This window comes from Balaenoptera acutorostrata, chromosome 4 (assembly GCF_949987535.1).
Source record: "Balaenoptera acutorostrata chromosome 4, mBalAcu1.1, whole genome shotgun sequence".
Classification (NCBI taxonomy): domain Eukaryota; kingdom Metazoa; phylum Chordata; class Mammalia; order Artiodactyla; family Balaenopteridae; genus Balaenoptera; species Balaenoptera acutorostrata.
Genome location: NC_080067.1, coordinates 147,611,062 through 147,638,461, shown reverse-complemented (window position 1 = coordinate 147,638,461; position 27,400 = coordinate 147,611,062). Strand labels below are relative to the sequence as shown.

The following is a 27,400-nucleotide window of genomic DNA, read 5'->3' as shown; positions in this document are numbered from 1 at the left end:
CTTCCCAGCCACTAACCCTGTGTGCCGACTCTCTCCTGTGCCAGCCACATGGTCTGATCAGTAAGTACACGACGCAACTCAGAGAGCAGAGAGAAGTTAAACTTGGATGAGAAATTAAACCTCTGAGTAACAGGGAAGCAGAGGGCCATAAGGCGAAAGAGCATTTCTTTGCAAAAATGTTGGGAAGCTTTAGAAAACAATCTGCATTTTTATGATTTAGCTAAGGGCTGTGCCTGCAAACATATCAATTAAGAGCTTTATATATTTAATATAATGTAAATAATACTGAAATATATCGCTATATTGTAAAAATAGCAAGTGAATGGTTTCTTTTTTATTGAAGTATAGCTGATAGTTGATTGAAAATGTGTGGGTTTCAGGTGTACAGCAAAGTGATTCAGTTTTATATATATATATATATATATGGATATATGGCTTCTTTTTTTATAAATTTATTTATTTTTTAAATTTATTTTTGGCTGTGTTCCGTCTTTGTTGCTGCACGTGGGCTTTCTCTGGCTGCGGCAAGCGGGGGCCGCTCTTCGTTTCAGTGGGTGAGCTTCTCACTGCGGTGGCTTCTCTTGTTGCAGAGCACGGGCTCTAGAGCTCAGGCTCAGTAGTTGTGGCGCACGGGCTTAGTTGCTCCACGGCATGTGGGATCCTCCCAGACCAGGGCTCGAACCCGTGTCCCCTGCGTTGGCAGGCGGATTCTTAACCACTGCCGCCACTAGGGAAGTCCTGGATATATGGTTTCTAGGTAATGTTTATTTCAGGTGTACAGCAAAGTGATTCAGTGATACACACACACACACACACACACACACACACACACACACACATATCAATATAAAGTTTGTTTCTCCTAGAAATAAGCTGTGAAGCTGAACTTGCAGACATTCATTACTTGCCCTTCTTTCTTTGGCACCGGGACCAACAGGCCTTGTGAGCCCTGAGTATGATCTCTAAGTGCACCTCCAGGACAGGGGCCTAAGGCAGGGCAGCAGGTTCCAAACTGGTGTGGGGTGGGGAAGCGTGGCCGGAGGAGACAAAGGGAACGGGATCAAGCCACACAGAGGTTCCAGGGAGTTTGGGTTCTTCCGCTCAGCTGTCCCTTGTCCGTCCTCCTGCCCGTCAGAAAGAAACATGCCCAGCCCTCACTCCTTTCCGAGGGTTTGCATCTTGGATTCAACCAACCAGGGACTGAAAAGATTCCAAAAAAATTCCAGAAAGATCCAAAAAGCAGAATTTGAATTTGCATCCTGCAGGCAACGATTTATATAGCATTTACATTGTATTAGGCATTGTATGTAATCTAGAGATGACTTAAAGTGTGCAGGAGGGTTTGTTAAGAGGGTAAACCCTCTGAGTTCTCATCACAATTTTTTTTTTCTATTTCTTTAATTTTCTATCGATATGAGATGACAGATATTCACTAAACTTGTGATAATCATTTCCTGATGTGTGTAAGTCAAACCATTATGCTGTATGCCTTAAACTTATACAGCGTTGTATGTCAATTATATCTCAATCAGATTGGAAGAAAAAAAGAAGAGAAAAAAATAAAGTATACGGGAGGATGTGGGTAGGTTATGTGCAAATATTGCACCGCTTTATATAAGGCACTTGAGCATCCGTGCGTTTTGGTATCCGTGGGAGTCCTGGAATCAATCCCCCATGGATGCGGGGGGGTGATTGTAGTAGTCATAACCCGGCTTGGTGTTCCAAAACTCACTGGAAACCTGAGAAATGCCCATCACAGCAGTGAACTGCCACTTTATGCCTGTCCGACTGGCAAACTCAGAAAGCTGGGACACGCGAGTGTTGGTGAGGACGGTGGGAGACAGAAGCCTGGCAGGCAGGCCCGTTCTGGAAAGGCGTCGGGCTCGACTGAGTCACCTGAAGGTGACACACACGCCATGGCTCCACTCCTGCGTATGTAAATCCCAAAGAACATTTCAGCCAGGTCCACAGGGAGACCTGTGAGGGCGTTCCCCGCACAGCACCTGTGTGGTGATAAGCTAGAGGCAATGCGGAGCCGTCTCCCAGCCCCCAAGAGGGAAAGAGGAGGAAAATGCGAGGACTCGTGCCCCGGCGTGATGCAGCTGTGAGCAGCTTCCGAGGAGAAGCAACCCAGAGCACGACGGGGCCTTGGGCATGGTGCTGAGTGACACCAAAAGCCAGGTCTGTAAGAGCACCGGAATGCAGGCTGGCAGAACAGGACAGCCTGGTCTGCAATTAGGTGTTCAAACAGAAAGGTGTCATTAGACGCCTCCGAGCGCTGGGAGAGAAGTCAGAGAGGGAAGTGGAGATAAAGGGAGAAATCAACAAAATGAGGGAGGCTTGGGCCGTGGCAGTGATGGCGTGGCAGGCAGGTTGCCTCCAGCCCTGGTACAGAGGTGAGAATCGGGGAGTGGGATCAGGCCACTCGAGGTGCCTGTCCTCTTGCTCTCTGCCCATCCCCTGCTTGACCAGGGCCTGCTTCACCGACACCCCAATCACATGACTGACCTCCCTACATGCTTGCCCCAGGCTCAGCTGGTGATTGTTCTTATCAGAGGGGCGGTGAGGGGCCTGGCCCTCTGCCGGTTTCCCTGGTAACCGATGAGCCAATGTGAGGCCAATTTCCCCTGTAACTGCCAAACTCCCCCCTGCCCCTAGGAGCAAAGACTGCGGCCAGGTCCTGCCCGCTTCCGGCGCCCACGGTGGGGTGTCGCTCCAAGACCTCGTTCCAGACGTGCAAGCTCCCCCATCCATCAGACCAATGATGTCTGCGTTACTGACTCTGGGCACTTTCTTGGGTCTTGAAGCTGGGCAAGTGCAGGGCTTGTAGGCCTGCGGGGGGCAGCCCAATGGGGAGAAAAGGGGGAGAGGTAGTTCGAGGAGGGGAGACTTGGGAAGCTGAGCCCTGCCGGGGGAGGGAGACCGTGCGTCTGTCCTTTCCCGGCGGCGAGCACAGAACCTTCCACAAAGTCGAGGGACTGAATGTGAGACCTAATCCCCCCGCATGAAACACGAGGAACAGGGAGAGGCAGGGAGGCCAGAGCAGGGAGAGCTGGTGCCCACGCAGATTCCAGCAGCTCCCAAGGATCCTGACCAGGAAGAGTCGGGCCATGTCTAAAAAATGAGCACGAGCCAGTGGGACTTGCCCATGAGTGCAAAATCGCGTGGAAACGGAGGGGAGGCAACATCCAACCTATGGACAGACGGTGTGAACCCAGGAGAGCTGGACTTGCAGGGTAAGAGTTAACTTCATGGAAATCGGAAGCCAAGATCAGGGGCCTCCACAGCTGAGTCAAGAAATGGGCCATTTTAAGAGAAAAGATAAGGAAGTGGAAAAAGCTAAACCTGGATAAAGGGGAGCCAGCCCAAGGAGGTGGGAGTGGGTCGTCTCACTCGGGGGGGCCTTGGCCACGGGGGTTCAGTGCTCAGAGCCTCGGTATCCGAGGTTCATTTTGCTCAGAGCCCAACACTGATCTCACGTCTCAACGTGATCCTTTGCTTCCGATTCTGAGCGGATGTGTCCCCTGCACGTGGCCTGGGGGACTGCAGAACGTAGAACAATGGGCAGGGCCGGAGTAGCGGAGGGTCTCCAGAGCCCTGCAGCCTGCGGAAGCTGAGCTCGTCCTGGAGCCTGGTCCCAAGGCGGGGAAAGCACCCTCTTCCTGCCTGTCTGGCAGGCACAGGAGGGGGGCAGCACCTGGATAAGGGGCATATGTCCCTGGGGAGCATCTTCCCGGCCACACTGCTGATGACAGCATGGGGTAAGGCTGGCTGCAAAGCCAGCCTGGCCCCATGCACCACGCTGTCCCCTTTTAACCTCTCGTTCATGTGAGCACTGGAATATGAATCAAAGACTCAACCTCCAAACTCTGAGTCCAGCCCCCAAGCAGTCACGCGTCCCCCCAGAGTGGAGGTCCCAAGCCAGCAGGTGTCAGGATGCAGTGTCACGGCCGGCTCTCACCACCACCCTTGGGTTCCCAAAGCTTGATGTGCTTCAGTCACGGGGGAGGGTGACAGGTCCTCCCTGGCCCCCACTGGTGGGAATCAGAAACCATGTAAACGAGCCCTTCTAAAAACACCAGTTCAGAGGCAGCTCCTAGAGGCAAGCCTGTAACCAGGACCAAGTTCACCTTTTGCGTAAAAATGGAGACAATGAGAAAGCAAGCCCTTTGAGGGCAGCTCCCATGCCCTCCACACATGGGGTCTCCCCCGCGGTACTGGGCCTCGTCCACAATCCATATGCAATAATCTATCTGATTACAAGCAAATTCACTGTGAAAACCTTATTTAAAATAAAAACACCAATCATAGTCGATTTCTGGAAAGTTCTTTTTTTTTTTTTCCTGGACACAAAAGGTAATTAAATGGTTTTTTTACAAATTTTTAAAATCATTACCCAGTTCTTTATACTTCTGCAAATTCCTTTTGTATAGTTTATTTCTGTGTTAAAAATACACTAACACACTTATTTACCATGAGATTGTGAAAAAGGGTGCAGATGACTACTTTAGAGTCCCACACATTTTCCAGTGTAATTTTTAGTGGATATTTTATATTTACTTCATTCCTAATTCCAACACATATTTTTATTTAACTCATCTTGCCCATAAAGTTTGTTTTCTTAACATCATGGTTTGCCTTGGGGTCTCATGAGGCATGAGGAGGGGTACCTACCTTGGAATAGTATGGGAACTACCAGAGAGGCTTTTTCCTCTTCCTCCCCCTCCCCTCCCCTTCTCCCTCCTCCTCTCCCTCCCCCTCCTCCCCTCCCCCTCCTCCTTCCCCTCCCCTCTCCCTCCCCATCATCATCAACATAAATGGCCAGTAGGGGCAGAGCTGAGGTCAGGGCCCAGTCTCACCACAGCAGCTGGGCTGGGAGTCCTTGCTTGGACCCCACTGTGGTACCCACCTTTGAGGACAGGCCTCTCACCGATGCTCCGGATGCTGTAGACGGCGCTGGACAGGGGCAAATCTGGAATGAGCTCTGCCAGCAGGTACCCAGAATACCAGGCACACAGGGAGGCGAAGATGAAGAACGCTGCCTTCAGGGTGCCTGTGGACAGACAAGACAAGACACGTTGGGCGCCTCCCCTCCGGACCCTCTCCTCCTCGGCCTTCCCTGGATGGCATCCCTGCACCTGTGTCAGCAGGATGCCCTGAGGGGAATCACCCCGGGAGGCGGTGGGCTGGTGAGGGCCCGGGGCCACTCAGTGGGGCCACAAGAACGGGTACCAAGAACAGGATGTGAAAGCGGTCCAGGCCGAGGTTCCCTATTTGCTGCTGTGTTGAGTCTCAGAGCTTCCTCAAAGGCTCAGGTCAAGGACTCATCAGGCGGCCCTGACAGGGGCCTAAGGACAGAAGCGGCCCTTCCCTCGTGAGCCGCTGGAGGCTCCTGGAAGCAGACGGAAGTTCTGGGGGGCGGCGGGGGCAGCTCTGTTTTGTTTACTGCTGTGTCAGCAGTGCTGAGGACGGTACCTGGTGTCCGTGAGCACACAACCGCCCCGTGACACTGGAAAAGGTCCCCAGGCTGTCAGTATCCTCAGAGACACGGCTGCGGGGACACCCAAGGCTCCTGGCGGCAGAAAGTCCCTGCAGAGAATTTGTCGACTCCAGAACCTGCCTCTCAATTCTGCAGGAAAAGGCACTGCCCCGCTCCTGGGTTACAGGAGGCCTAGGCGACAGCTCTGTCCCTTCACAGACAATCTGCCTCCGGGTCTTTCAGATTTTACTCCTTAAATAGCTCACAGATCAGGACTGTGCAGGATTACCAAAACTGCCAAGATTCAGGGATGGCCCAAGGCCCTGCGTAAAGGGACCTCAGGGATGGCCCCATCAGCGTTTGTGTACTGATATGTCCAGTCCTAAGAAATAAGAAGAGGACGGATGGGTGGATGGATGGAAGGAAGGAAGGAAGAGGGTAAAACAAGAGGAGGGGAGGGGAGGGGAGAGGAAGAGCCCGCCCACCTGACCACACACCCTCCTCAGCTGCCTCATTTCTGTCCCCTCTCAGGCCAGGCATCTGGAAACAACCGTCCTCTGGATCAGCCTCCAGGCCTCACCTTCCACCCACGGCTCAGGGCAGCTGTGCTGGTCTAGGCCTCCAAAGCCGCCAGGCTGCCAGCCCCAGGCCCCTGAGGACGGTCCTGACCCGTCCATGTCCCCCCTGGGCAGCACCCACCCTCCCGGGGCGGGCTGGGGGTGTCTCCCACGTTGTCTCTGCTGGCTTTTCGCTCACACGGTGCAGCCTGGGTCTCTCCGCAGGATCCCCGATGAACTGAGACCCAGGCCATCCTCTGAGCTCCCGACAAGCTGTCCCCTTGCTGACCCCTCTCAGCACCCGGGATGTCTCGCAGGGCCTGACACTCAGCACATCCCAGACGAAACCCTGGATTCTCCCCGGCTCCCCGAATCTGTTCCTGCGCCACCTCTTGCCCAGGACAGGGTCAGATGTCCGGGCCTCTTCCTGATTCCATACGTCTCCCTGCCAGCCCTCAGTGGGATCCACCAGCCAGTCTTGCTGGGGTGACCTCCAGAGACTCTGCTTCATCTCTACGGCCTCGGTCTCCCCAGGCCCGCAGCATCTCAGCTCTTCTCTCTCGCTGCTAGAGAACCTACGTGCTCCCCGTGTTGGGTGCTTATCTATCAGAGGGGTAGAATAAAGACTATATCTCATCTGTATCCCAGTTTCTGGCACAGAACTCCTAAAACCCTTGGAATTTCCTGATAGGAGTGTGGGCTGTTGTTCATAAGGGGCCCCTTTCGGCCACGCCTGGTTTATGCTAATGAGGTGGCTCAGGGTGGGTGCTAGGATAGCTTCCGGGGAGGGGCCAGCCAGTCCAGAAAGACCCAGCCCACACCTCAGCCCCACCCCCGACCTCCAGGAGGGGAGAGGGCAGGCAAGCTGTCCTGTGACCAATGACAGAACAAGCCCCCAATGAAACTCGGGACTCAGGAGCTTGGGGGGCTTCCTGGTGGGGAACACACTGGTGAGCCAGGCGGGGGACGCGCCCTGATTCCCGGGGCTGTGGGCACGGAACTCCTCTTCACCCTGTACGTCCCTGCGTTTGGCTGGTCCTCCTGACTTGTATCCTTTAGAATACAACTGTAATCTTAAGCAGAGTGATGCTTTCAGTGTTTCTGTGAGTTGTTCTGGCAAATTATTGAACCCCGCAGGAATTGTGGGAACCCCCAGATTTGTAGCCAGCTGGTCAGAAGTGCGGGCGGCCCCCGAAGCCCGTGGCTGGCGTCTGAAGACAGGGCAGCTCGTGGAGGGCACTGTCCTTAACCCCTGGGCTCTGGAGCTTATTGTGGGTGTTGAGTGTCGGAGCTGACCTGAATGGCTGGACACCCAGGGGGTGTCAGGGGGCTAGTGTCTCCCCGCCCAGAGCCCTGAGCGGAGACCAGTGCGTGTCCCCGGCCCCCTTTCCCAGCGTGCAGCCGCAGCCCTCCAGCACCGAGCCCGGGGCGTCCTCTCTCTCCGGGCGGTGATGAAACGCAAACCTCTGTCTGTCAGTCCGGCCGTGTTGAGCCCTGGATCTAGGCTCTCTCTTGATGCCTAGCACCTAGAGGTTCCCCGCACTGGTTAGGTTATATCGGGTCAGTATTTGCTGGTGCTTGGGGGGCGGCTGGTTCGCTTAGGTAGTCATCCCGGTGAAACGGGATGCCTCTGTCTCACCTGGACCACTCGGTCTTTTTTCAAGTGCGTATTTCGACATCAATTATTTCTTTCTCGTTTCCAAACTATGCAGTCCCTAGGATGGTTAGAACGTAATGCAGAGATGGCTTCCTGCTGGGAAATGCCTAAGACAGCTCGGCCGCTGCAGTTCCTAGGATGGAGGGACATCTCCGAGCCGGAAACACCAGCCACAGGAAACACAGTGAGAACAGCAGGTGAAGCCGGCGTGCTGTCCTGGAAATTCCTGTGTGCTCTGTGCTCCAACCGTGCTGACCCGACCCGCCGCCGTGGCTGCCCTTTCCAGCTGTACCCTGGGTACGAGTTTGTCCCTCTGCCCCCAGGGCGCTCTCCTCCAGACCCCTGGCCATCTGTCCCCTCCTTCAAGGACTCCAGTGCGGCTCTGTGGCCTCCTGGGTGAAGCCTGCACAGGCACCCTCAGGTCAGCCCTTCACACGCCTTGTCGGCGCCGCCCACCATGGCTCTCCCCTCCAGGTCTGTGCCCGCATACCTAGGACGGTGCGAGGGTCACAGGATGTTCCGGAAAACGCCGCTGGAGGTGCCCTGAGTGAACAGTGTGATCTGACTGCTGGAAACATGGATTCAGCATCGATAAGAGTCTCAGGTTCAAAGACAATAGTGCAGTGTCCTGTGTGTCGAATCACAGCCAGACTATTTTATCCAAGTGTCGTATTTGAAGAAAATTGGCAAAGCAGAGATTATTCGGATCTTCTGAATGTCACACGTGAGATCTTTGAGTGAAGAGTTGCTTTTGATTCGGAGGTGACTGAAAGGGAGCACGATGTCACCTCTCAGATACCTTCCTCCCCGCATGCAAGGGAGGCACGGTCTGGTCCCCAGGTGAACAAGGACACATGGGTGGAAGTCACAGGGAAGACAACGAGGAGAGAATAAAAGCCCACGCGTCCTCACAAGGAGCACTGTGAACCCCGGGCTTGTGGGACCACAGGCACCCCTCCCTGGACATTTTCCAGGGCTCCTGGGAAGGCTACAAAGCGTCTGTGCCACAGGTGAGGGGCGCAGCGGCGGACCCCAGGCCAGGTTTCCTGCAGTGGCTGCAGAAGCCATGACTGGAGCCAGAACAAGCTCGGGGAGGGAGGGAGGCAGGCCCAGCAGCGTGCACTGGGACCAGTTCAGCGTGAGAAGATGGGGCACGGGCTGGCGGTGGACCCTGCACCCGGGATGGGGCAGGCACGGGGGAGGATTTGTCTTGGGAAAGGCGAGGGTTCAGGGACTCAGCTAAGACAGCTCTGGAGGTGGTGGGGGGAGGGCCTGCCCTGGAAGAAGGGGTCCAGCAGCTTCAGAGTTGAGGGGGAAGGCAGAGGAAGTACACAGAGTCCGCGAACCTTCTGTGGCTCTGTGACCAGGATCCGGCCTTTTCTCATAAGGTAATAAAGTCGACATCAGCCCACGGACACATCCTAAGCACTTCCACCCAGCAGGCGCCGTGAGTATTAGAGCAAAGGCCAATCCCGAGCACAGGTAGGAAGCCGGAACTCCCTCCCCAGAGGCTCTCTTTTAGGGCGCATGTGTGTATGTCCTACCCTCACTCCACCCTCAGATTCTTGGGGGTCTCAGGCTGGCCCTGACACTTCACTTAGGCTGGAGGACAAAGCAGTCCTGAAGCCAGTGTACACGAAGGCAGGCTACAGGTAACGGGGGGTTCCGGGATCCCCCTCCCATCCAATCCAGGGGCGCTGCAGAGGGCCGTTCTGAACCCATAAGGACACACTTTGGAGGGATTTCCTTCCACGTGAAGTGGATGATGAGATTTGTCACTGGCCACCTCCCCACAGGAACCCACATTCCCCCGCCTTGAGGCGGCCACGCCTGCACCTCTCGTCCCTGAGGGGTGGATAAGCCAGACTTGGGGTGCAGCTGCTTTGTGGGTCCAGGCTCTGCTGGCCCCAGTGTCCACGGCTGTCCCTGTCCTGCTGACGGAGGCTTTTTGGCAGTAGGGCTGGGAAGTGTCACAGCTGAACACCTCAGCAGGTTTGCAAGGTAACCCACCTTCCAAAGTTCACATGCCAACGCCCTTAACTTTGAGGAATTAGGGTGACTGCTCTGGGAAGCTTCCTCCAGCTTGTGAAGGGTGGCGGTGGCTTACTTTACTTCATCCCTTTAGTCTGAATGTCCTTCTTGTGAGCTGTGCCCCTACCTGGGACAGACCTGGGGCTTGACTGAAGCATCGAGGGAAACGCTGCTTCCACGAGCATTACCTAATCTTGAGCTCACAGAATCAAAAGCCATGTGGCGCTGAGCTTCTGTGAGTAATTTCTCTGACAGCCACGCAGCCGGATATATGCAAACCTGGTGTGACCTCAAACCTTGATGTGAAAGGACCACACAGCTCATAAATGAATTACTAGGCTGCATGCGGAAAAGCTGTGGGTGCAGGGAAAGCCACCTGATCATATTCAGCGTTTTCCACTAAGTGAGCAGTAAAGTTGGACGATAAGTATATAATACAGGCATAATGAAAAAAATTCTTCCAAAATAGCTGTAATGAAAGTCAGTGCCCTAAGGGAGATCTTTTCTCCCAAGAAAAGAGATACGTATCTCCTTGCATTTATCCTACGATGCACACAAGTTACCAGAGACAGTACTGTTCACAAATAAATGGTTTTGTAGAAAACTTGAATATTTTACACAAATAAAAAGTCTTAAAATTTGGCTTTCCTACCCATTGGGGATGGAGCAGAAAGGGGGTGCTCAGAACTTTCTGCAGTGTGACCACACAACCAGAACGCCACTTAGGAAGGAAGGAGACCACAGAGTCAAACACACACCTGGAGGCAATGACCTGCCACTGAGAGGTGGGGAGCTCGTCTCTAGAGAGGCCAAGAGAACTTCCCAGTTTTGAACTTTTAATTTTTGCACAATACGCTGCCTTGCCCTGGGAGGAATCCAGATTCCTCAGATTATAGGAAGAAACAGCAAAACCAATTAGGAAGGGAATGTGTGTCAGAGGCCGTCGGTTCCGGGACCCCAGAGCGCCTTGCATACGCAGGCAGGCAGGCAGGAGAGGCACACGGAGGCCACCGTCAGGAAGGCGAGCCACTGGGAGATGAACCGGCTCGGGAAAGAGTCGGAGGTTTTCTTTCCTCCTTCCTGCTTTTCCCCCCGAATCTTCTCAGGCTCAAGTAGTTTGATAGAATGGTGTGGGGGGCGGGGGGAAGCCTTATAAAAAGATGCTACCGGAACGGTTATAATAAGGCACAATGGGACAGTCCATGCTAATGAGTCCCCACTTCTCACCCACCCACAGGCTGGTGACTTACAAGGGGTTGTCCCCCTGTCTCCGCACTTTTCATCATTTCCTTGGCTGGTCAGGTGGACCTGCGGCGAATGACCTCTGACGGCAGCCCGAGGAGCCCCAGCTGGAGTCCCCAAGTGCCTCTAGCCGGCGCCCGGCAGCCCCCCTCCTGGCCCAGGAGGTCGGAGATGGGGGCGGGGGGCGGGGCGCGCCCCTGCCGGCACCTGCGCTCGGCGGGAGGGAGCCTTCTCCCCCTGGGACTCACTGGGTGCTGTGCTAGCTGCGCTCAGCCAACACCTACTTCCCGGGCAAAACGCCAGTCACTGACGTGCCCGCACCCCGGCCCTGCACGCAGCTGGGGCAGTGGCGCCCGGCAGGAGGGCGGCGGGAAACCCCAGCCGATTTGCCCCTGCTCGATTCGCGTGGCGCCTTCCTGACCCCAGGGCTAAGAGAGGACCCTCCCTCCCGCCCCGTGCCGCCTCCACCTCTGGCTCAGCGCGCCAGGTGCCAGGTAGGGCGAGGGGGCGAGTCTCCCATGCCGGGTCCCCCTTCCCTCCTCCCGCACTCACCGGCAGCCGCGGGGCGCATCTTCCAGCTGCGGCTCCGGACCCTCCGGACCCTCCGGACCCTGGGCCGCAGCTCAGGGCGACCGAGGCAGCCTCGCAAGGACTGGGCGGACCCCTGGGCGACACGCCCCGGGGGCAGGCCGGCGGCGGGGAGGGCGGGCAGGTGCGCGGGGGCAGGTGCGCTGCAGGCGCCCTTGAGCTCCGGCTCTGCGGTCCAGGCTGCCTGGGGACCAGCGACAACGGGCGGGTTTTGCTCTGAAGGGAGGACGCCGTCGTCCCTTTACGGTTGGCGGCCCCAGACCCCAATCGAATGTCTCACAAAGTCAGGTGACCGCCAAGATAGGCATATTAGGCATATTCTGAGTCTCTGAGACGTCAAAGCCAAGTCCCAGGGAAATCCAGGTTCGAAGTCCAGGTCCCCGTTCCACGGCTGTTTCACTTCCTGCCCGCTGCTGTTTGCACAGCCCAGCGGGCTTCCTCCTGTGCTCCTGGCTGATCAGGGAACATAGGGCGGCACGAGGTCCCAGGCCCCGTGGTCAGGGTGGCGGGCCTGCAGGTCCTCGGGTTTACAGGAGGCCGGGCTCTGGTGGGAGTTAGGCTTCCCCGAAGACGGCCCACGTCCAAACAGCTGCTTCTCCGCGCCACATGTGGGCTTGCATTGCAGACATCCGTCAGCGTTTACAGAGCTTTTGAAGCCACTGTAATCACAGAGGCCTCAGCCTCCCAAGGGTAAGTGAAGGCTCCAAGGGCAGTTGGTCACTTTTGTGGAAAAAGAGTTCCAGAGAGGCAGGGTCGCCTCCCTCGGTGTCCACTGGCTCCTGCAGTTCTGCTCCCCCGAGAAAGCCCAGAGGCTTCCACCGTGACGCAAGTACCCTGGGGTGTCACGGGGGGCTTGGCTGGGACCCGCCCTCTACCGCCGTCTTGGCCTCCTGAGAAGTTATCCCATCCGGTGCCCTCTAGGGGGCCTGGGGACACATGCCCTGTGGACGGTGTGGCCTTATTTTTCTAGGCCACCCTCTGCCTGCTGTCTTCTAAATCAGAGGGAACAGAAGAGAGGGGTCTCAGTTAGGAATCCTTCCCCGGGACTTCAGAACAGTACCCGGCCCGAGCGTGGCTCGCTTCAGTGTGGATGCCTTTCCGAGCTGCTCTACAGCAATACTCAGGAGTCATTCTCCAACTATTCCTAGCAATTACATTAAACACATGAATCAGCTCTTTAAAGGGAGTGTTGGTTTCATCTGCCAAGTATCTCATCTTTGTCTTGAGCTCACTTCATTTCAGAGATGGAGCTTTTGTCTCTGGGTTTGCTTTCAGTTTTTTTTTTTTTTTCTAAATGTGGTCAAAAAGTGCGCAACATAAACTTTATCACCTTTTACCAAATTAAAAAATATACACTTTTAAGTGTACAGTTCAGTAGTGTTAAGGATATTCACATTATTGCACAACAGAACTCCAGAACTTTTTCATCTTGCAAAACTGAAACTCTGCTCCTATTAATCACCAACTCCCCATCTCCTTCCCTGCAGCACCTGGTAACCACCATTCTCTTTTCTCTTTCCAGACTTTGACTACTTCAGATGCCTCATATAAGTGGAATCATGCAGTGTTTGTCTTGTTACGACTGGCTTATTTCCCTTAGTGTAATGTCCTCAAGGTTCATCCATGTTGTAGCATGTGACAGGATTTCAACCCTTTTTAAGGCTGAATAATATTCCATTACATGTATAGATAGACCACATCTAGTTTCTCCATTCATCCCTTGATGAACATTTGGGTCGTTTCCACCACTTAACTAGTGTGAATAATGCCGCTGTGAACATGGGTGTGTAAATATCTTTTCAGTTCTTTTGGGTATATACCAGAAGTGGGATTGCCGGATCATATGGTAATTCTATTTTAATTTTTCTGAGGAACCATCATACCGTTGTCCATAGTGGCTGTACCATTTTACACTCCTAATAACAGTGCACGTGTTCCAATTTCTCCACATCCTCACCAACACATTATTTTCTATTTTTTTTAAAATTTTGCTTATTTTTATTTATTTTTATTTTTATTTTATGGCTGTGTTGGGTCTTCGTTTCTGTGCGAGGGCTTTCTCTAGTTGCGGCAAGTGGGGGCCACTCTTCATCGCGGTGTGCGGGCCTCTCACTATCGTGGTCTCTCTTGTTGCGGAGCACAGGCTCCAGACGCGCAGGCTCAGTAATTGTGGCTCACGGGCCTAGTTGCTCCGCGGCATGTGGGATCTTCCCAGACCAGGGCTCGAACCCGTGTCCCCTGCATTGGCAGGCAGATTCTCAACCACTGCGCCACCAGGGAAGCCCCCTATTTTCTGTTCTTTAAAACTTTTATAGTAGTCATCCTGAAGGATGTGGGTGATATCTCAGTGTATAAAATGATAGGTATCAGGGGCAAACATTACTTGTAATACACATGAAAAATGTACATGAAATGCATGTAAGTGAAAAAGCAGGAACATCCAGTGGACATTGATACATATAAAAAGACTGGAAACACATAAAAATGAACAAGCTGTTGCATTTCCCTGAGCATACTATAAAGCCACATTACTTTTAAAATTTTGAAAATAAACGTGCACTGAAAAATAATATACCCTCTGCTTCACTCCCCCTCCCAACCTCATGTTTCCCTGGGCCACTGGCTCATTTTCAAAGCTCTCCTCTAACAGCCCCTCGCCCCGCAGCAAGCCTGTTTCATAGGAGTCCCCTCCACAGGTACGTGCCCCCCACCCCCAGGTCCAGAGTTCCCTCCTCAGAGACCGCCACTGTCCCTAAAGCACTCAGAGCTATTCTCTGCTTACGCAAGCCCATATATATTTCCCTCATCCTTTTTACACACAAGATATCATGTTGTACATGGTATTTCACAACTTACCTTTTACGTTATTTATAATATCTCGGAGAGCATAGTACATAAGCACACACAGACTTGGCCTGCTCTACGTGACTCATGTATTCTAGTCTACCACTGGATTCTTTTATTGTTTTATTGTTCTATTCTTTTATTATTCTATTCTTTTATTGTTCGATGAACCATCTTTTACTGTTGGATTGTGGATCTTTTAACCACATATTTTATTGTTGCATGAACCTATTCTTTAAATAGGCTGCAGAAGGACATTTTTGGTTATTTTCAGTCTTTTCTGCTATTAATAATGCCGCAATGAACACCTTTGTGCATCCATCTTGGCATAAATATCGGGGTGGATTTAAAACAAATTCCCAGAAGTGAATTACTGAATTAAAGGGTATGTGAATTCTGAATTTTATCAGATATTTCCCACAGCTCAACAGAGAAGTTATACCCGTTTACACACCCACCATCAGCATATGAGAATGCCTATTTGTTCATAACCTTCCCAACACACCGTATTATCCAACTTTTTGATCTATACTAATCTATTGTTGAAAAAAAAATCTTAGTATTGTTCTAATTGGTTCTCTCATTAAAGTGATGGCCTTGGCATGCTTTCATAAGTTTAAAAGCCATTTGTGATTTGTGTCTATTTCTTTTTTTAATTTTTTATTGTTTTTTTAATTTTTTATTGTTTTTTTATTGGAGTATAGTTGCTCTACAATATTGTGCTAGTTTATACGTACAGCAGTACATATATCCCCTATTTTTTGGATTTCCTTCTCATGTAGGTCACCACAGAGCATTGAGTAGAGTTCCCTATGTTGCGCATATTTCTTTTTCCAGGAACTATCTAGTCACATACATTGCCCATTTTTCTATTAAGTTGTTAGCCTTTTTTTTCTGATTATAGTAGCCTTGAGAAATAATTTGTGGACTAGATAATACATGTACATAGTTCAATTTTTAAACGTATATTAAAAGGTAGGTAGTGATAAACCACCTCCCTACTCCTGCATCCTCTCTATCCAATAGAGAACCAAGGTTATTCATTTCTTGGGTGTCCTTCCAGAAGTTCTCTGTACATATTCAACAAATAAGAGTATCTTCCCCCCACACTTTAACAAACCGTAACATCCTCTCGCTCTGACCCACATCTTGCTTCTCAAGATACCTTGGAGAGTGAGCTGCCTGTGTACACAGAGCTCTTCTTCATTCTTTCCACACCTGCAGAGCATCCTACAGCAAGGGTGGACCACAATTTACCAGCTGTTTCTTTTCCACCTTTTGTTAGGACTACTACTCTGTAATGAAAACCTCTCACATAGAATGTTTCACTTATGTGAAACAAGTAAATAAATAAATTCCTAGAAGAACTGCTGGGCTTGTCTACTGGTAATCCTGAGATTTTGCCAAAACAGACCCGGATGCATTTTGTATTCACTGACATGCCCCACTCCCCTGCCCCTGAGCTGTGTTTGTGCATGTTTCATTTCAAAGGCTTTTCAGGGACTTCCCTGGTGGCACAGTGGTTAAGAATCTGCCTGCCAATGCAAGGGACACGGGTTCGAGCCCTGGTCCTGGAAGATCCCACATGCCGCAGAGCAACTAGGCCCGTGAGCCACAACTACTGAGCCTGCGCTCTAGAGCCTGAAAGCCACAACTACTGAAGCCCACGCGCCTAGAGCCCGTGCTCCGCAACAAGAGAACCCACCGCAACAACAAGCCCATGCACTGCAGTGAAGAGTAGCCCCCGCTCAGTGCAATTAGAGAAGGCCCGCACGCAGCAACAAAGACCCAATGCAGCCAAAAATAAATAAATAAGTAAATTTATATTAAAAAAAAAAAAGGGTCCACCTGCCAATGCAGGGCACACGGGTTCGAGCACTGGTCCCGGAAGATCCCACATGCCGCGGAGCAACTGATCCTGTGCACCACAACTACTGAGCCTGCGCTCTAGAGCCAGCGAGCCATAACTACTGAGGCTGCGTGCCACAACTACTGAAGCCTGCGCACCTAGAGCCTGTGCTCTGCGACAAAGAGAAGCCACCGCAACGAGAAGTCTGCGCACTGCAACAAAGAGTATCCCCTGCTCGCCACAACTAGAGAAAGCCCACACGCAGCAACGAAGACCCAAAGCAGCCAATAAATAAATAAATATATTTTTAAAATTAAAAAAAAAAAGGCTTTTCAAGGATAATTTTTTACTGCTTGATTTTCACCTTACTTGCTTACTTTGGGAAAGCACTGCCGTTTAAGAAGAGGCTTTCCGAAATGCACATTTTGGGGCCCCCATCCCAGACTTATTAAAACACAGCCGTTTGTGGTTTAACAAGCCCTCAGGTGACACTGAGGCATATAGATCCATGCTTCCCACTGCACTCTACCTCCTCCCTATCCCTGACAGATATCATTAATGAAACTGAGCATTTCTTTTTTTTACAAGATTCTTTTTTAATATTAATATTAATATTAATATTAATATTAATAATATAATATTAACATTATATTATTAATTATATATTATTAATTATTAATATTATTAAATATTAATATTTAATTTAATATTAATTAATTGATTGATTTTTATTTATTTGGTTGTGCCGAGTCTTATCTGTGGCAGGCGGCTCCTTGGTTGCGGCTCCAGGGCTCCTTGGTTGCGACTCGCAGTCTCCTTAGTTGTGGCAGGCAAATTTAGTTGCGGCATGCATGCGGGACCTAGTTCCCTGACCAGGTATCGAACCTGGACCTCCTGCATTGGGAGAGTGGAGTCTTATCCACTGCACCACCAGGGAAGTTCCAAACTGAGCATCTTTCCCAGAGTCTGGATGAAATCATAGAATCCTTTTCAATACAGTGTCCACAGTCACTACAAATCAATCCAAGTTGGCACGGCTGGTCAGGGGATGGTACTCTGAGGTCTCAATTAAGCATTCTTTCTTTTTTTTTCTTTTTCTCTTTATTGTTTTTTACTTAACCACCGCCATGTGGCATGTGGGATCTTAGTTCCCCTACCAGGGATCGAAACCGTGCCCCTTGTGTTGGAAGTGTGGAGTGTTAAAAGAAAAAAAAGAAGAGGCTTTCCTTAAAACACTTCGATGCGAAGCAACCAAAATAGCAAGGAGCTGAGAAGGGAGGGGACACCCTCGCATATATAAATATAGTGTAAAGCGCCCCTGCTTTCTACACAAAGGGACATCTACTGTACATGTGGATATATAATTCTAAATTGTGTATTATAGCTTTTACAATCCTATATTTATTAGTTCCTTATTGTAGGTAATAAAAAATCTTCTTCCCTGTTTGTTTTTGAGTATGAAATTTTTCCCCCTAGGCAGTTAAAAATTTTTTGATTTTTCTTTTTACAGTTTGTTGAGCTTTGTTTTGCTTAGAAAGGCCTTTTTCTCCCTCCCTTTCCCCATATTTTCTTATTTTTTAAGTAAAATATTTGATCCCTCTAGACTAAATTTGGATGGAAATCCAAACTTATTTTCCTCCAGCTGGCCAGCCAGTTGTTCACTGTTTGTTGAATGAAAATCTCCCTCCATTGATCTGAAATGCTCCTTCCTCATATTAAGTCCCATGTGTAATCGTGTCCATGTCTGACTTTATATTCTGTTCTTTCTGCCTTATTTCCTTCTGCTTAGGTATTTCCTAGCGATTCTTGCATGTTTACTTTCCACATGAACTTTTTTTTTAATATTTAAAAAAAATTTTTAGTTTATATTGGAGTATATTAGTAATTAGTATACTAATTATCAATGTTGTGTTAGTTTCAGGTGTACAGGAAAGTGATTCAGTTATCCATATACATGTATCTATTCTTTTTCAATTTTTTTTCCCCAGTTAGGTTATTACAGAGTATTGAGCAGAGTTCCCTGTACTATACAGTAGGTCCTTGTTGGTTATCTATTTTAAATATAGCAGTGTGTACACGTCAATCCCAAACTCCCAATCTATCCCTCCTCCACCCCACCTTCCCCCCTGGTAACCATAAGTCTGTTCTCTAAGTCTGTTGAGTCTGTTTCTCTTTTGTAAATAAGTTCATGTTTACTTTCCACATGCACTTTGAACTCAGCTGACTATTTGTGACAGTTACCACCCTCCAGCCCTGGAGCCCCCCACCACGGGACATGCTCTGTTCCGGACGTTTCACTGAGAAATCTTTTTCAACCGCACAATAGGCTAAAGGGAAGACATCTGAACCATTTTGCCAATGGCAAAGCGAAACATCAAATGTCACAAAGTTCATCAGTTAGTGAGCGAGGATTCTCCAGGATTCCAAGTGACTCCACACTTACTCCCTCTGTGAGTTTATCTACTCGCTTAAATCACAGCAACAGGACAACTCCAGGGCCTCTAATAATAGTATTTTAATAGTCATGGTCCCTAAGTTCCATCTACTTGTGTCTGGGAATAACCTTGCTTCCTAAGTTTAATTCTCCATCTCAAAAAGCTGTAGCACATAAAATGCTAAGACTTAAAAATATTTTTTTTACATAATTAGATTTAACGTCTTTACAATGAAGTCAATTCTGTTTTTTCTTATTTATCATACAGCTGGAGATTAAATGCATTGAAATGTCCAGAAATTTTTGGAAACGAACTTCCCCTCTTCTCCTTCCGCAGCTGTGAGACCTTATCACCAGGTCTCCCTAACGTCACTCACCCTTTGTCTTTATTTGCTCCATGTGTAGCTTTTTCTGACTTTCCCTCCAGTTCACTAATTATGTGTTCAGCTCTATGGAATCTGCTGCTAAACCTGTCCCTTGAGTTTGTTGCTGTTGTTACTGTGTATTTTTTTATTTCTAGAAATTCTATTGGGTTCTTTTTCAAAGCTGTTAATGACTTTTTATAAAATTCTGTTTCCTGAAGGCATCTCAAAGACTGCTTTTAGTTCATTACTCATAATCAGCCTACCTAGTAAACAGCCTACCTCTGATGATCCTGATTTGTCTGAAATGCTTGGAAGCTGTTTTCCTGGATGTGCACTGGAGAGTGCATTTTAAAAACTGTATAGAAGACTGTCTTGAGGCTAGTGAAAATAATTTTCTCCAGAAAAGATTTGTGTTTGCTTTTGCTAGGGGTCTGAGTCATTACCACACCAGGACCACCTTTTAAAATTGTATATATTCAAGGCTTGAAAATCCCTGGACAACCCAGTCAATTCCAAATAGGATATAATTCAACACAAGCTGTTCACTTGAGGTTAACGTCTACGTCAATGGAGTTGGGCTCCCGATTACTTAAGTGTGGAGAGTCTACTGTCAGACTCCTCAGCTCTAACTTGGGGGGTTAACAAGTGCCCTTGGGTAAAATGTGGCTTCCTGGTACGCTTCCACAGGGCTGGGGGGCGGCGCATCCCTGGGGGCACAGTGAGATGGTGAGTTCAGACTGGTGGAGAGCCCCAGGATGCTGGGGTGTTAGAAGGACGGTACAGTGAAAGAGGAAAACAAGCAGGAGATGTAAAAGATACGGAGAAGAGGACATCAAAAGGCCCTCAGACTACCCTTGAGACCGGTGATTGAGGCTATCAATGTCTCCTTCCTGACGGTCACATCTGCAGACAAAGGGGGCTCCTCCGAGAGGGCTTCCCTGGACCCACCCGTCACTCCCCATGGCCCTTCTTCACTGCTCTTTTCCCCATCCAAACTCTTTTCCTTGTTTGGGGGGCTGTTTACTGTCTGTCTCCTTCAGCAGGATATAAGCTCCACCAAGGCAGGCCCTCACTGTGAGCACCTCTGGGACCCCAGCGCCTGGAACAGAGCCTGACCCAGAGGGGCTTCTTCACAGGTCTCTGGTGAACACGTGGATAACGCGCAAACCACTGATTCCACGGTAAGAGACGGCAAGTCAGGAGGGGGCAGCACCCTGCGAGGGGAGTGGGGTTATGAAGCTGATCTGAGATGAGGGGCCAGAAGGCTGCTCAAGGGGCAGAGCCCAGGAAACAGGAGGATCTACAGGACCCTGGGAAGGGGGAAGATCAGAAACAGGGAAGGAATCATCCAATTAAAGGTAATAAAGACCAACCTCACCAACCTTGGTTTCCTTCTTCCAGCAAGGGTTACAAATGAAAGGCATTCGGAGCAGAGGATGGTCTCGACCACACCTTAATGTCTTGGGACCTAAACATACTAGACATCTTTTTTTTTTTTTTTTTCTTAATTAACACAAAAATTTTAGAGCCGTTTTAGGTTCACAGCAAAATTGAGGGGAAGATACAGAATTTCCTATATATCTCCTGTCCTGCATTATCAACATCCCCACCAGAGCGTATGTTTGTTAGAACTGATGAACCTACACATCATTACAATGAACCGACACATCATAAACACCAAAAGTCTAGTTTACATTAGACCTCACTCTCGGTTTTGCACACGTTTGCACAAATGTATAATGGCATATATTCATCATTATGGACTCATACAGAGTAATTTCCCTGCCTTAAAACCCCTCTGCCCTGCCTAGTCATCCTTCCATCCCACTCCCTGGCAACCACTGATTTTTTATTGTCTCCATAGTTTTGTCTTTTCCAGAATGTCATGTAGTTGGAACCATACAGTGTATAGTCTTCTCAGATTGGCTTTTGTCACTTAGTACTATACATTTAAGGTTCCTCCGTATTTTTTATGACTTAATAGCTCACTTCCTTTTAGCACTGAAATATTCCATTGTCTAAACATACTAGTTTCTTTATCCACTCACGTACTAAAGGATATCTTGGTTACTTCCAAGTTTGGGCAATTATTAATAAAGCTGCTATAAACATCTGGGTGCAGGTTTTCGTATGAACATAAATTTTCAAGTCCTTTGGGTAAGTACAAAGCAGTACAAATGCTAGATCGTATGGTTAGCATATGTTTAGTTTTGTAAGAACCTGCCAAACTATTTTCCAAAGTGTCTGGACCATTTTGCATTCCCACCAGCAATGCATGAGAGTTCCTGTTACTCCACATCCTTGTCAGCATTTGGTGTTGTCAGTGTTCAAGATTTTGGTCATTCAAATAGGTGTGTTTTGGTATCTTATTTTTGTTTTAATTTGCATTTCCCTGATGACATATGATGTGGAGCATCTTTTCCTATGCTTATTTGTCATCTGTATATCTTCTTTGGTGAGGTGTCTGGTAAGGTCTTTGGCCCACTTTAACAGGTTGTCTGTATTCTTGTTGTTGAGTTTTGAGTTCTTTGTATATTTTGGATAACAGTCCTTCACCAGATTGCTAAAGGTCTGCAGTTTGTCTTACAATTCTCTAGACATTGTCTTTTTCAGGGTAGTAGTATCCAATTTTAATAAGTCCAGCTTATCAATGATTTCTTTCATGGAAGGTACCTTTGGCATTGCATCTAAAAAGGCATCACCATACCCAAGGCCATGTAGGTTTTCTCCCACGCTAACTTCTAGGAGTTTTATAGTTTTGAGTTAATTTTTGTAAAGGGTATAAGATTTGTGTCTAGATTCATTTTTTGCATGTGAATGTCCAGTTGTTTCAGCACCATTTGCTAAAGAGACTATCTTTGTTCCACTGTATTGCCTTTGCTCCTTTGTCAAAGATCAGTTAGCTATACTTATGCAGGTCTATTTCTGAGCTCTCTATTCGGTTCCCTTGATCTATTTGCCTTTTCTTTCACCAATATCACACTGCCTTGATTATTGTAGCTTTACAGTAAGTATTGGAGTCGGGTAGTGACAGTCTTCTGACTTTGTTCTTTTCCTTCAGTATTGTGTTGGTTATTCTGGGTCTTTTGCCTCTACAAATAAACTTTACAATCAGTTTGCCAACATGCACAAAATAAGGGCTTTGATTGGGTTGGCATTGAATCTATAGATCAAGTTGGGAAGAACTGACATCTTCAAAATATTGAGTCTGTCTGCAAACATAGAATCTCTCTCCATTTATTCAGTTTTTCTTTGATTTTGTTCATCAGAGTTCTGTAGTTTTCCTCATATAGATTTTGTACACCTTTTGTTAGATTTATACCTAAGTATTTCATTTTGCGGGGCGCTAATTAAAAGGTATTGTGTTCTTAATTTCAAATTCCACTTGTTCATTGCTGATATATAAAAAAAGATGGATTTTTATGTCAAATTGATAAACTTTGTATCCTGCAACCTTGCTATAAGCACTTAGCTCCAAAAGTTTTTTTGTTGATTCTTCTGGATTTTCTACATAGATGATCATGTCATCTGTGAACAAAGACAGTTTTAGTTCTTCCTCCCCAATGTGTATACCTTTTCTTTCTTTTGCTTATTAGTCTTATTGAATAGATAGAACGTCCAGTACTGGAGTAGTGAGAGGGGATATCCTTGCCTTGTACCTGATCTCCATGGGAAAGCCTCGAGTTTCTCACCATTAAATACGATGTTAGCTGTAGGTATTTTTGTAGATATTCTTTATCAAGTTGAGGCAGCTCCTCTCTATTTCTAGTTTCCTGAGAGTTTTAATCATGAACTCTGTGTTGTGGGTGTGGTGGATTTTGTCAAATGCTTTTCCTGCATCTATTAATAGAATCATGTGATTTGTCTTTTTCAGCCTGTTCATGTGATGGATTACATTAATTGATTTTTGAATATTGATTCACTCCTGCATAGCTAAGATAAAGCCTGCTTGGTTGTGGTGTAAAATTCTTTTTATACATTGTTGGATTTTATTTGCTAATATTTTGTTGAGAAATTTTGCATTTATGTTCATGAGAGATATTGGTCTATAGTTTTCTTTTCTTGTAATGTCTTTATCTGGTTTTGATAATAGGGTAATTTTAGCCTCCCAGAATGAGTTGGAAGTATTCCCTTTGTCTTCTGAAAGAGATTGTAGAGAATTATTACAATTCCTTCCTTAAATGTTTGTCAGAATTCACCAGTGAACCCATTTGGGCCTGGTACTTTCTGTTTTGGAAGGTTATTAATTATTGATTCAATTTCTTTAATGAATATAGGCTGATTCAAATTGGCTATTTCTTCTGGTGTGAGTTTTGGCAAATTGTGTCTTTTAAGGAATTCGTCCATTTCATCTAGAGCATGAAATTTGTGGGCATAGAAGTTGTTCACAGTATTCCTTTATTATCCTTTTAATGTCCATAGGATCTGTACTGATGGTTTCAATTTAATTTCTGATATTGGTAATTTATGTTCTCTCTTGTTTTATCTTAGTCTGATTAGAGGCTTATCAAGAGGCTTATCTTATTGATCTTTTCAAAGAACTAGTTTTTGGTTTAATTGATTTCCTATTTTCTATTTTACTGCTCTCTTATTATTTCTTTTCTTGTACTTACTTTGGATTTGATTTGCTTTTCCTTTTCTAGTTTCCTAAGGTAGAAACTTAGATTATTAACTTTAGATCTTTCTTCTTTTCTAATGCATGCATTCAATGTTATAAATGTTGTCTAAGTACTGCTTTGGCTGCATTCCACAAATTTTGATAAGTTGTGTCTTCATTTTCATTTGGTTCAAAATATTTTAAAATTTCTCTTGAGAATTCTCCTTTGACCCATGTGTTATTTAGAAGTGTGTTGTTTAATCTCCATGTATTTTTGGATTTTCCAGATATCTTTCTGTTATTTTTAGTTTAATTCCATCATAGTCTGACAACAGATGTTGTACAATTTCTATTATTTTATCTTTGTTAAAGTGTGTTTTATGGTCCAGAATGTATTCTATCTTGGTGACCATTCCATGTGAGCTTGAGAAGAATGTGTATTCTGCTGTTGTTTCCAATAAAGTTAAACATACACTTAGCATACAACGCAGCAACTCTATCCCAAGGCTATCCCCTAGAAAACAAACTGCATGCATTTGTGTTCATAGTATCCACAGAAGATTATAGTCAAAACCCAGATACAACCCAAAAGTCCATCAACAGGAAAACAGATAAACAAATTGCGGTATACTTAGGGTAAAATACTCACTGATTTTAAAAAAAAAAAAAGAATGCACTGCTGATAAGTGCAACAACATGGATAACTCTCAAAAACAATATGCATACCTACTGAGTGATTGATCACATTTAGATGAAGTTCAAGAGTGGATAAAACTAATCTGTGGTGAACAAAGATAGAATAGTGGTTTCCTCTGAGCACAGGGGTGGAAAGATATTCAACGGGAAAGGGCACGGGGAAAACTTACTGGTGCGATGGAGAAGTTCTTTATTTGGGTGGAAGTTATAGAGCTGTGTGTGTATTCTACGCATATAAAGTGTACTTCAGTGAAGTAGGTTTATTGTAGGGGAGAGATGACAGAGCTGGACAGTGCCAGAGAAGCACATTTACAGCTCAGTCTGGCCAACGCAGCACACGCAAGCCACCCTGGTCCAGTGCCATTTCAGACCCGGAGTGGCCCCCTCGGAAGCCTGCCCTTGGCTCTGACTGGCTGCCCACACTGCAAGCTGTGTTCACCTTTCTTCAGGGAGATTGGAGGGAACAGTTTGTAGTCCTGTCTCAACCTGGACACACTCCCCCACTACACTGTATCCTGCCCTTCCTTCAAGGCCTCCACCAAGCCTCTCTTCCTCGCTGCTGCCTCTCTTCCCCACATGCTTCTCGTCATCCCAGACTCTCCAGCTACGCTCCGCTCACAGGAGGCTGGTCTAGGAGCCACGGCATGGGTGTGACTTGCAGTCATGAGTAGCTGCATAGATTGGTCATCATTACTCACGCATATGTACACAAACAGAGAATGAGACCCAGAGTGTTTCGTTTCTCTTACTGCTTTTAAGTGCTCACTGACTTTTTTGTTTGTTTGTTTGTTTGCCTTTCCTTAATTTCACATACTGAATTAAACATACTTTTCTTTTTAAGTGTTAGGATCATTGGATTTAATTTTTTATTTCTTTTGTGTCCTCTCACAGGGCTTTGTGGTCAATGACCATTCAATTTATACTACAGACCAGCAGTTCTCAAAGTATGGTCAGGGGACCCCTGGAGGGTCCATGAGACCCTTCAGGGAATTTGCAAGGTCAAAACGTATACACTATAACATTAATTGCCTTTTCCACTCTCATCCTCCCAGGAGTGTATGGTGGGGCTTTCCACCGTATACTGAGAAGGTTTGCATGACTCAGTGAACCAGCATTTTCCAAATGATGGATGCAGAATGATACAAAATCATGCAAGGGCAAAAGACCCATTCCAAGTACCAAATAGACCAGTACATTTTCATGTAACAGAGTAAGAAACATTCATTTTCAGATCTTACGTTGCAATTCATCGTTAAGAAACTGCCATTTGTTGGATTTTGGCATAGTATCAAAGAAGGATGTCCACAATTATGTGAGAAGGATATTAAGATACTCCACACTGTTCCGACTACATATCTATGTGAGGCCAGAGTTTTGCCAGTCCTTCAACCAAAACAACATATTGCAACAGACTGAATACAAAAGGCGCTGTGAGAACACAGCTGTCTTCTGCTAAGGACATTGAAGAGATTTGCAAAAGTGTAAAACAATGCCACTATTTTCACTAGATATTTCGTTTGGGAAAGTAAAATTATTTTCCATAAAAACATTTATGTTAACATGCAATACTCTAGTGTTATTTTTAAATCAGTTAACAAATATTTTTAAATGTTCTCACTTTTAATTTCAAATGCATAACCTACAGAAACAAAACTCTTCTGGGTCTTCAGTCACTTTTAAGTGTACAGAGGGGTCCTGAGATGAAAAAGTTTCAGGATGGCTGCTTTAGGCTGTCTGACTAAAATACTGAGCAGACCCTTTAGAAATGAAAGGGCCAGAGATGCTGGATTTGGAGTCAGACAGACCTGGGTTTCCACCAGTGTCCCACACTGCACTAATGGATTTGGAGCCACTAATTTAATATCCTTAAACCTCAGGGTTTTGGTTTTTTTAATTAATTTATTTATTTGGCTGCACCGGGTCTTAGTTGCGGTACGCGGGATCTTTAGTTGCGGCATGCGGGATCTAGCTCCCTGACCAGGGATCAAACCCAGGCCCCCTGCATTGTGAGTGCAGAGTCTTAACCACTGGACCACCAGGAAAGTCCCTCGGGGTTTTATTTTTGATCTGTGAAATGGTAAGAATAACACCATTTTCAGAGCTGCTGAGATTAAGTGAGCTAAGGCATGGAATGTACCAGTACAGACAACCTGCAGCTAGTAAGCACCCGGACATTTCATTATTTATGCAAGTTGCACTTGGTCCTATAGGGCTTTGAGGAAGCCAGAGACTCGGCTGAGTTGGGAGCGAAGTTCAGGACCCTGGCCAGCTGATCAACTACGAGAAAAGCAAAGGCTCTTCATGTCCTGGAACACATCCTGTAAGGCCATAGGAGGGTGGAAGGGCTGACCCTTCAGAGCTCTTCCAACCTTGCGGGAGGAAGTGTTCACCTGTTGAGGGGCCAGAAACCCAGACAGAGCAGCTCTGCGGAGTTACAGGTCTCAGTTCAATCCAATTCAATTCGTCAAATGTTTATGAAGCATCTACTAGATGTCAGGCACTATTTAAGCCCCCCAAATGCATCAGGGGACAAAATTGACAAAGACCTGGGTCTTAGGCAGCTCACCTTTTAGTGCAAAGTTATGAAAAGTGAAGCAGCAACACAGGGTCCTAGGGAGGACCCACCTGCAGACAGGAGCAGGACCAAAGGAAAACTCTCGGCAAGGGAGAGGGGCCGAGTATGTACAGTGACCCGTAAAGCCTCTTGTGCAGGGGGTCATGCACTGTGCTGTGGGGAGGCACTGGTGATGTCGGGACGCCGGAGCCAGGGATGCTAGGGGTGAAGACAAGCGGGACATCGGGCTGCCCTGGAGCAAGAAGAGGGAGGGCGAGGGAAGAAGCCTGAGGCTGGGGAAGGCACCTCCTGGGCGAAAACTTTCAACCCTCTTCCTAATCAGAACTCCGTCAGCAGCTTCCTGGTCTGCAATGGGTAGGGAGGAAGAGCCATCCAGGGTCTGTGGACTCTGGCTTGGCAGAAGGTGTAGACATCTGAGTCTGAATGGGGCCACAAGAAGCCGGGAACGGTGAACCGAGAGTGTAAGGACACCCCTCTGACCTCCTT

General features: G+C 47.6%; 1 protein-coding gene and 1 non-coding gene across 3 annotated transcripts in view; both read right to left on the bottom strand.

The window, feature by feature from the left end:
• The window catches only part of FAM3B (FAM3 metabolism regulating signaling molecule B), a 54,968-nt gene that overhangs the window by 24,730 nt on the left and 2,838 nt on the right, over positions 1 to 27,400 (bottom strand). The window contains exons 1-2 of one of the 2 annotated variants that reach the window (XM_007172721.3): positions 11,519 to 11,853; positions 4,910 to 5,053 (exon numbers count right to left, since the gene is read on the bottom strand). In XM_007172721.3, coding sequence (XP_007172783.1) covers positions 4,910 to 5,053; positions 11,519 to 11,537 — 163 coding nt within the window. In that variant the 5' untranslated portion in view covers positions 11,538 to 11,853. Of the gene's footprint in view, positions 1 to 4,909; positions 5,054 to 11,518; positions 11,854 to 27,400 lie in introns of those variants that run through there. The other variant, XM_057545667.1, reaches the window with a different exon arrangement.
• On the bottom strand, positions 26,309 to 26,381 carry TRNAV-CAC (transfer RNA valine (anticodon CAC)). The gene has a single exon. It is a non-coding gene; the product is annotated as a tRNA-Val (tRNA).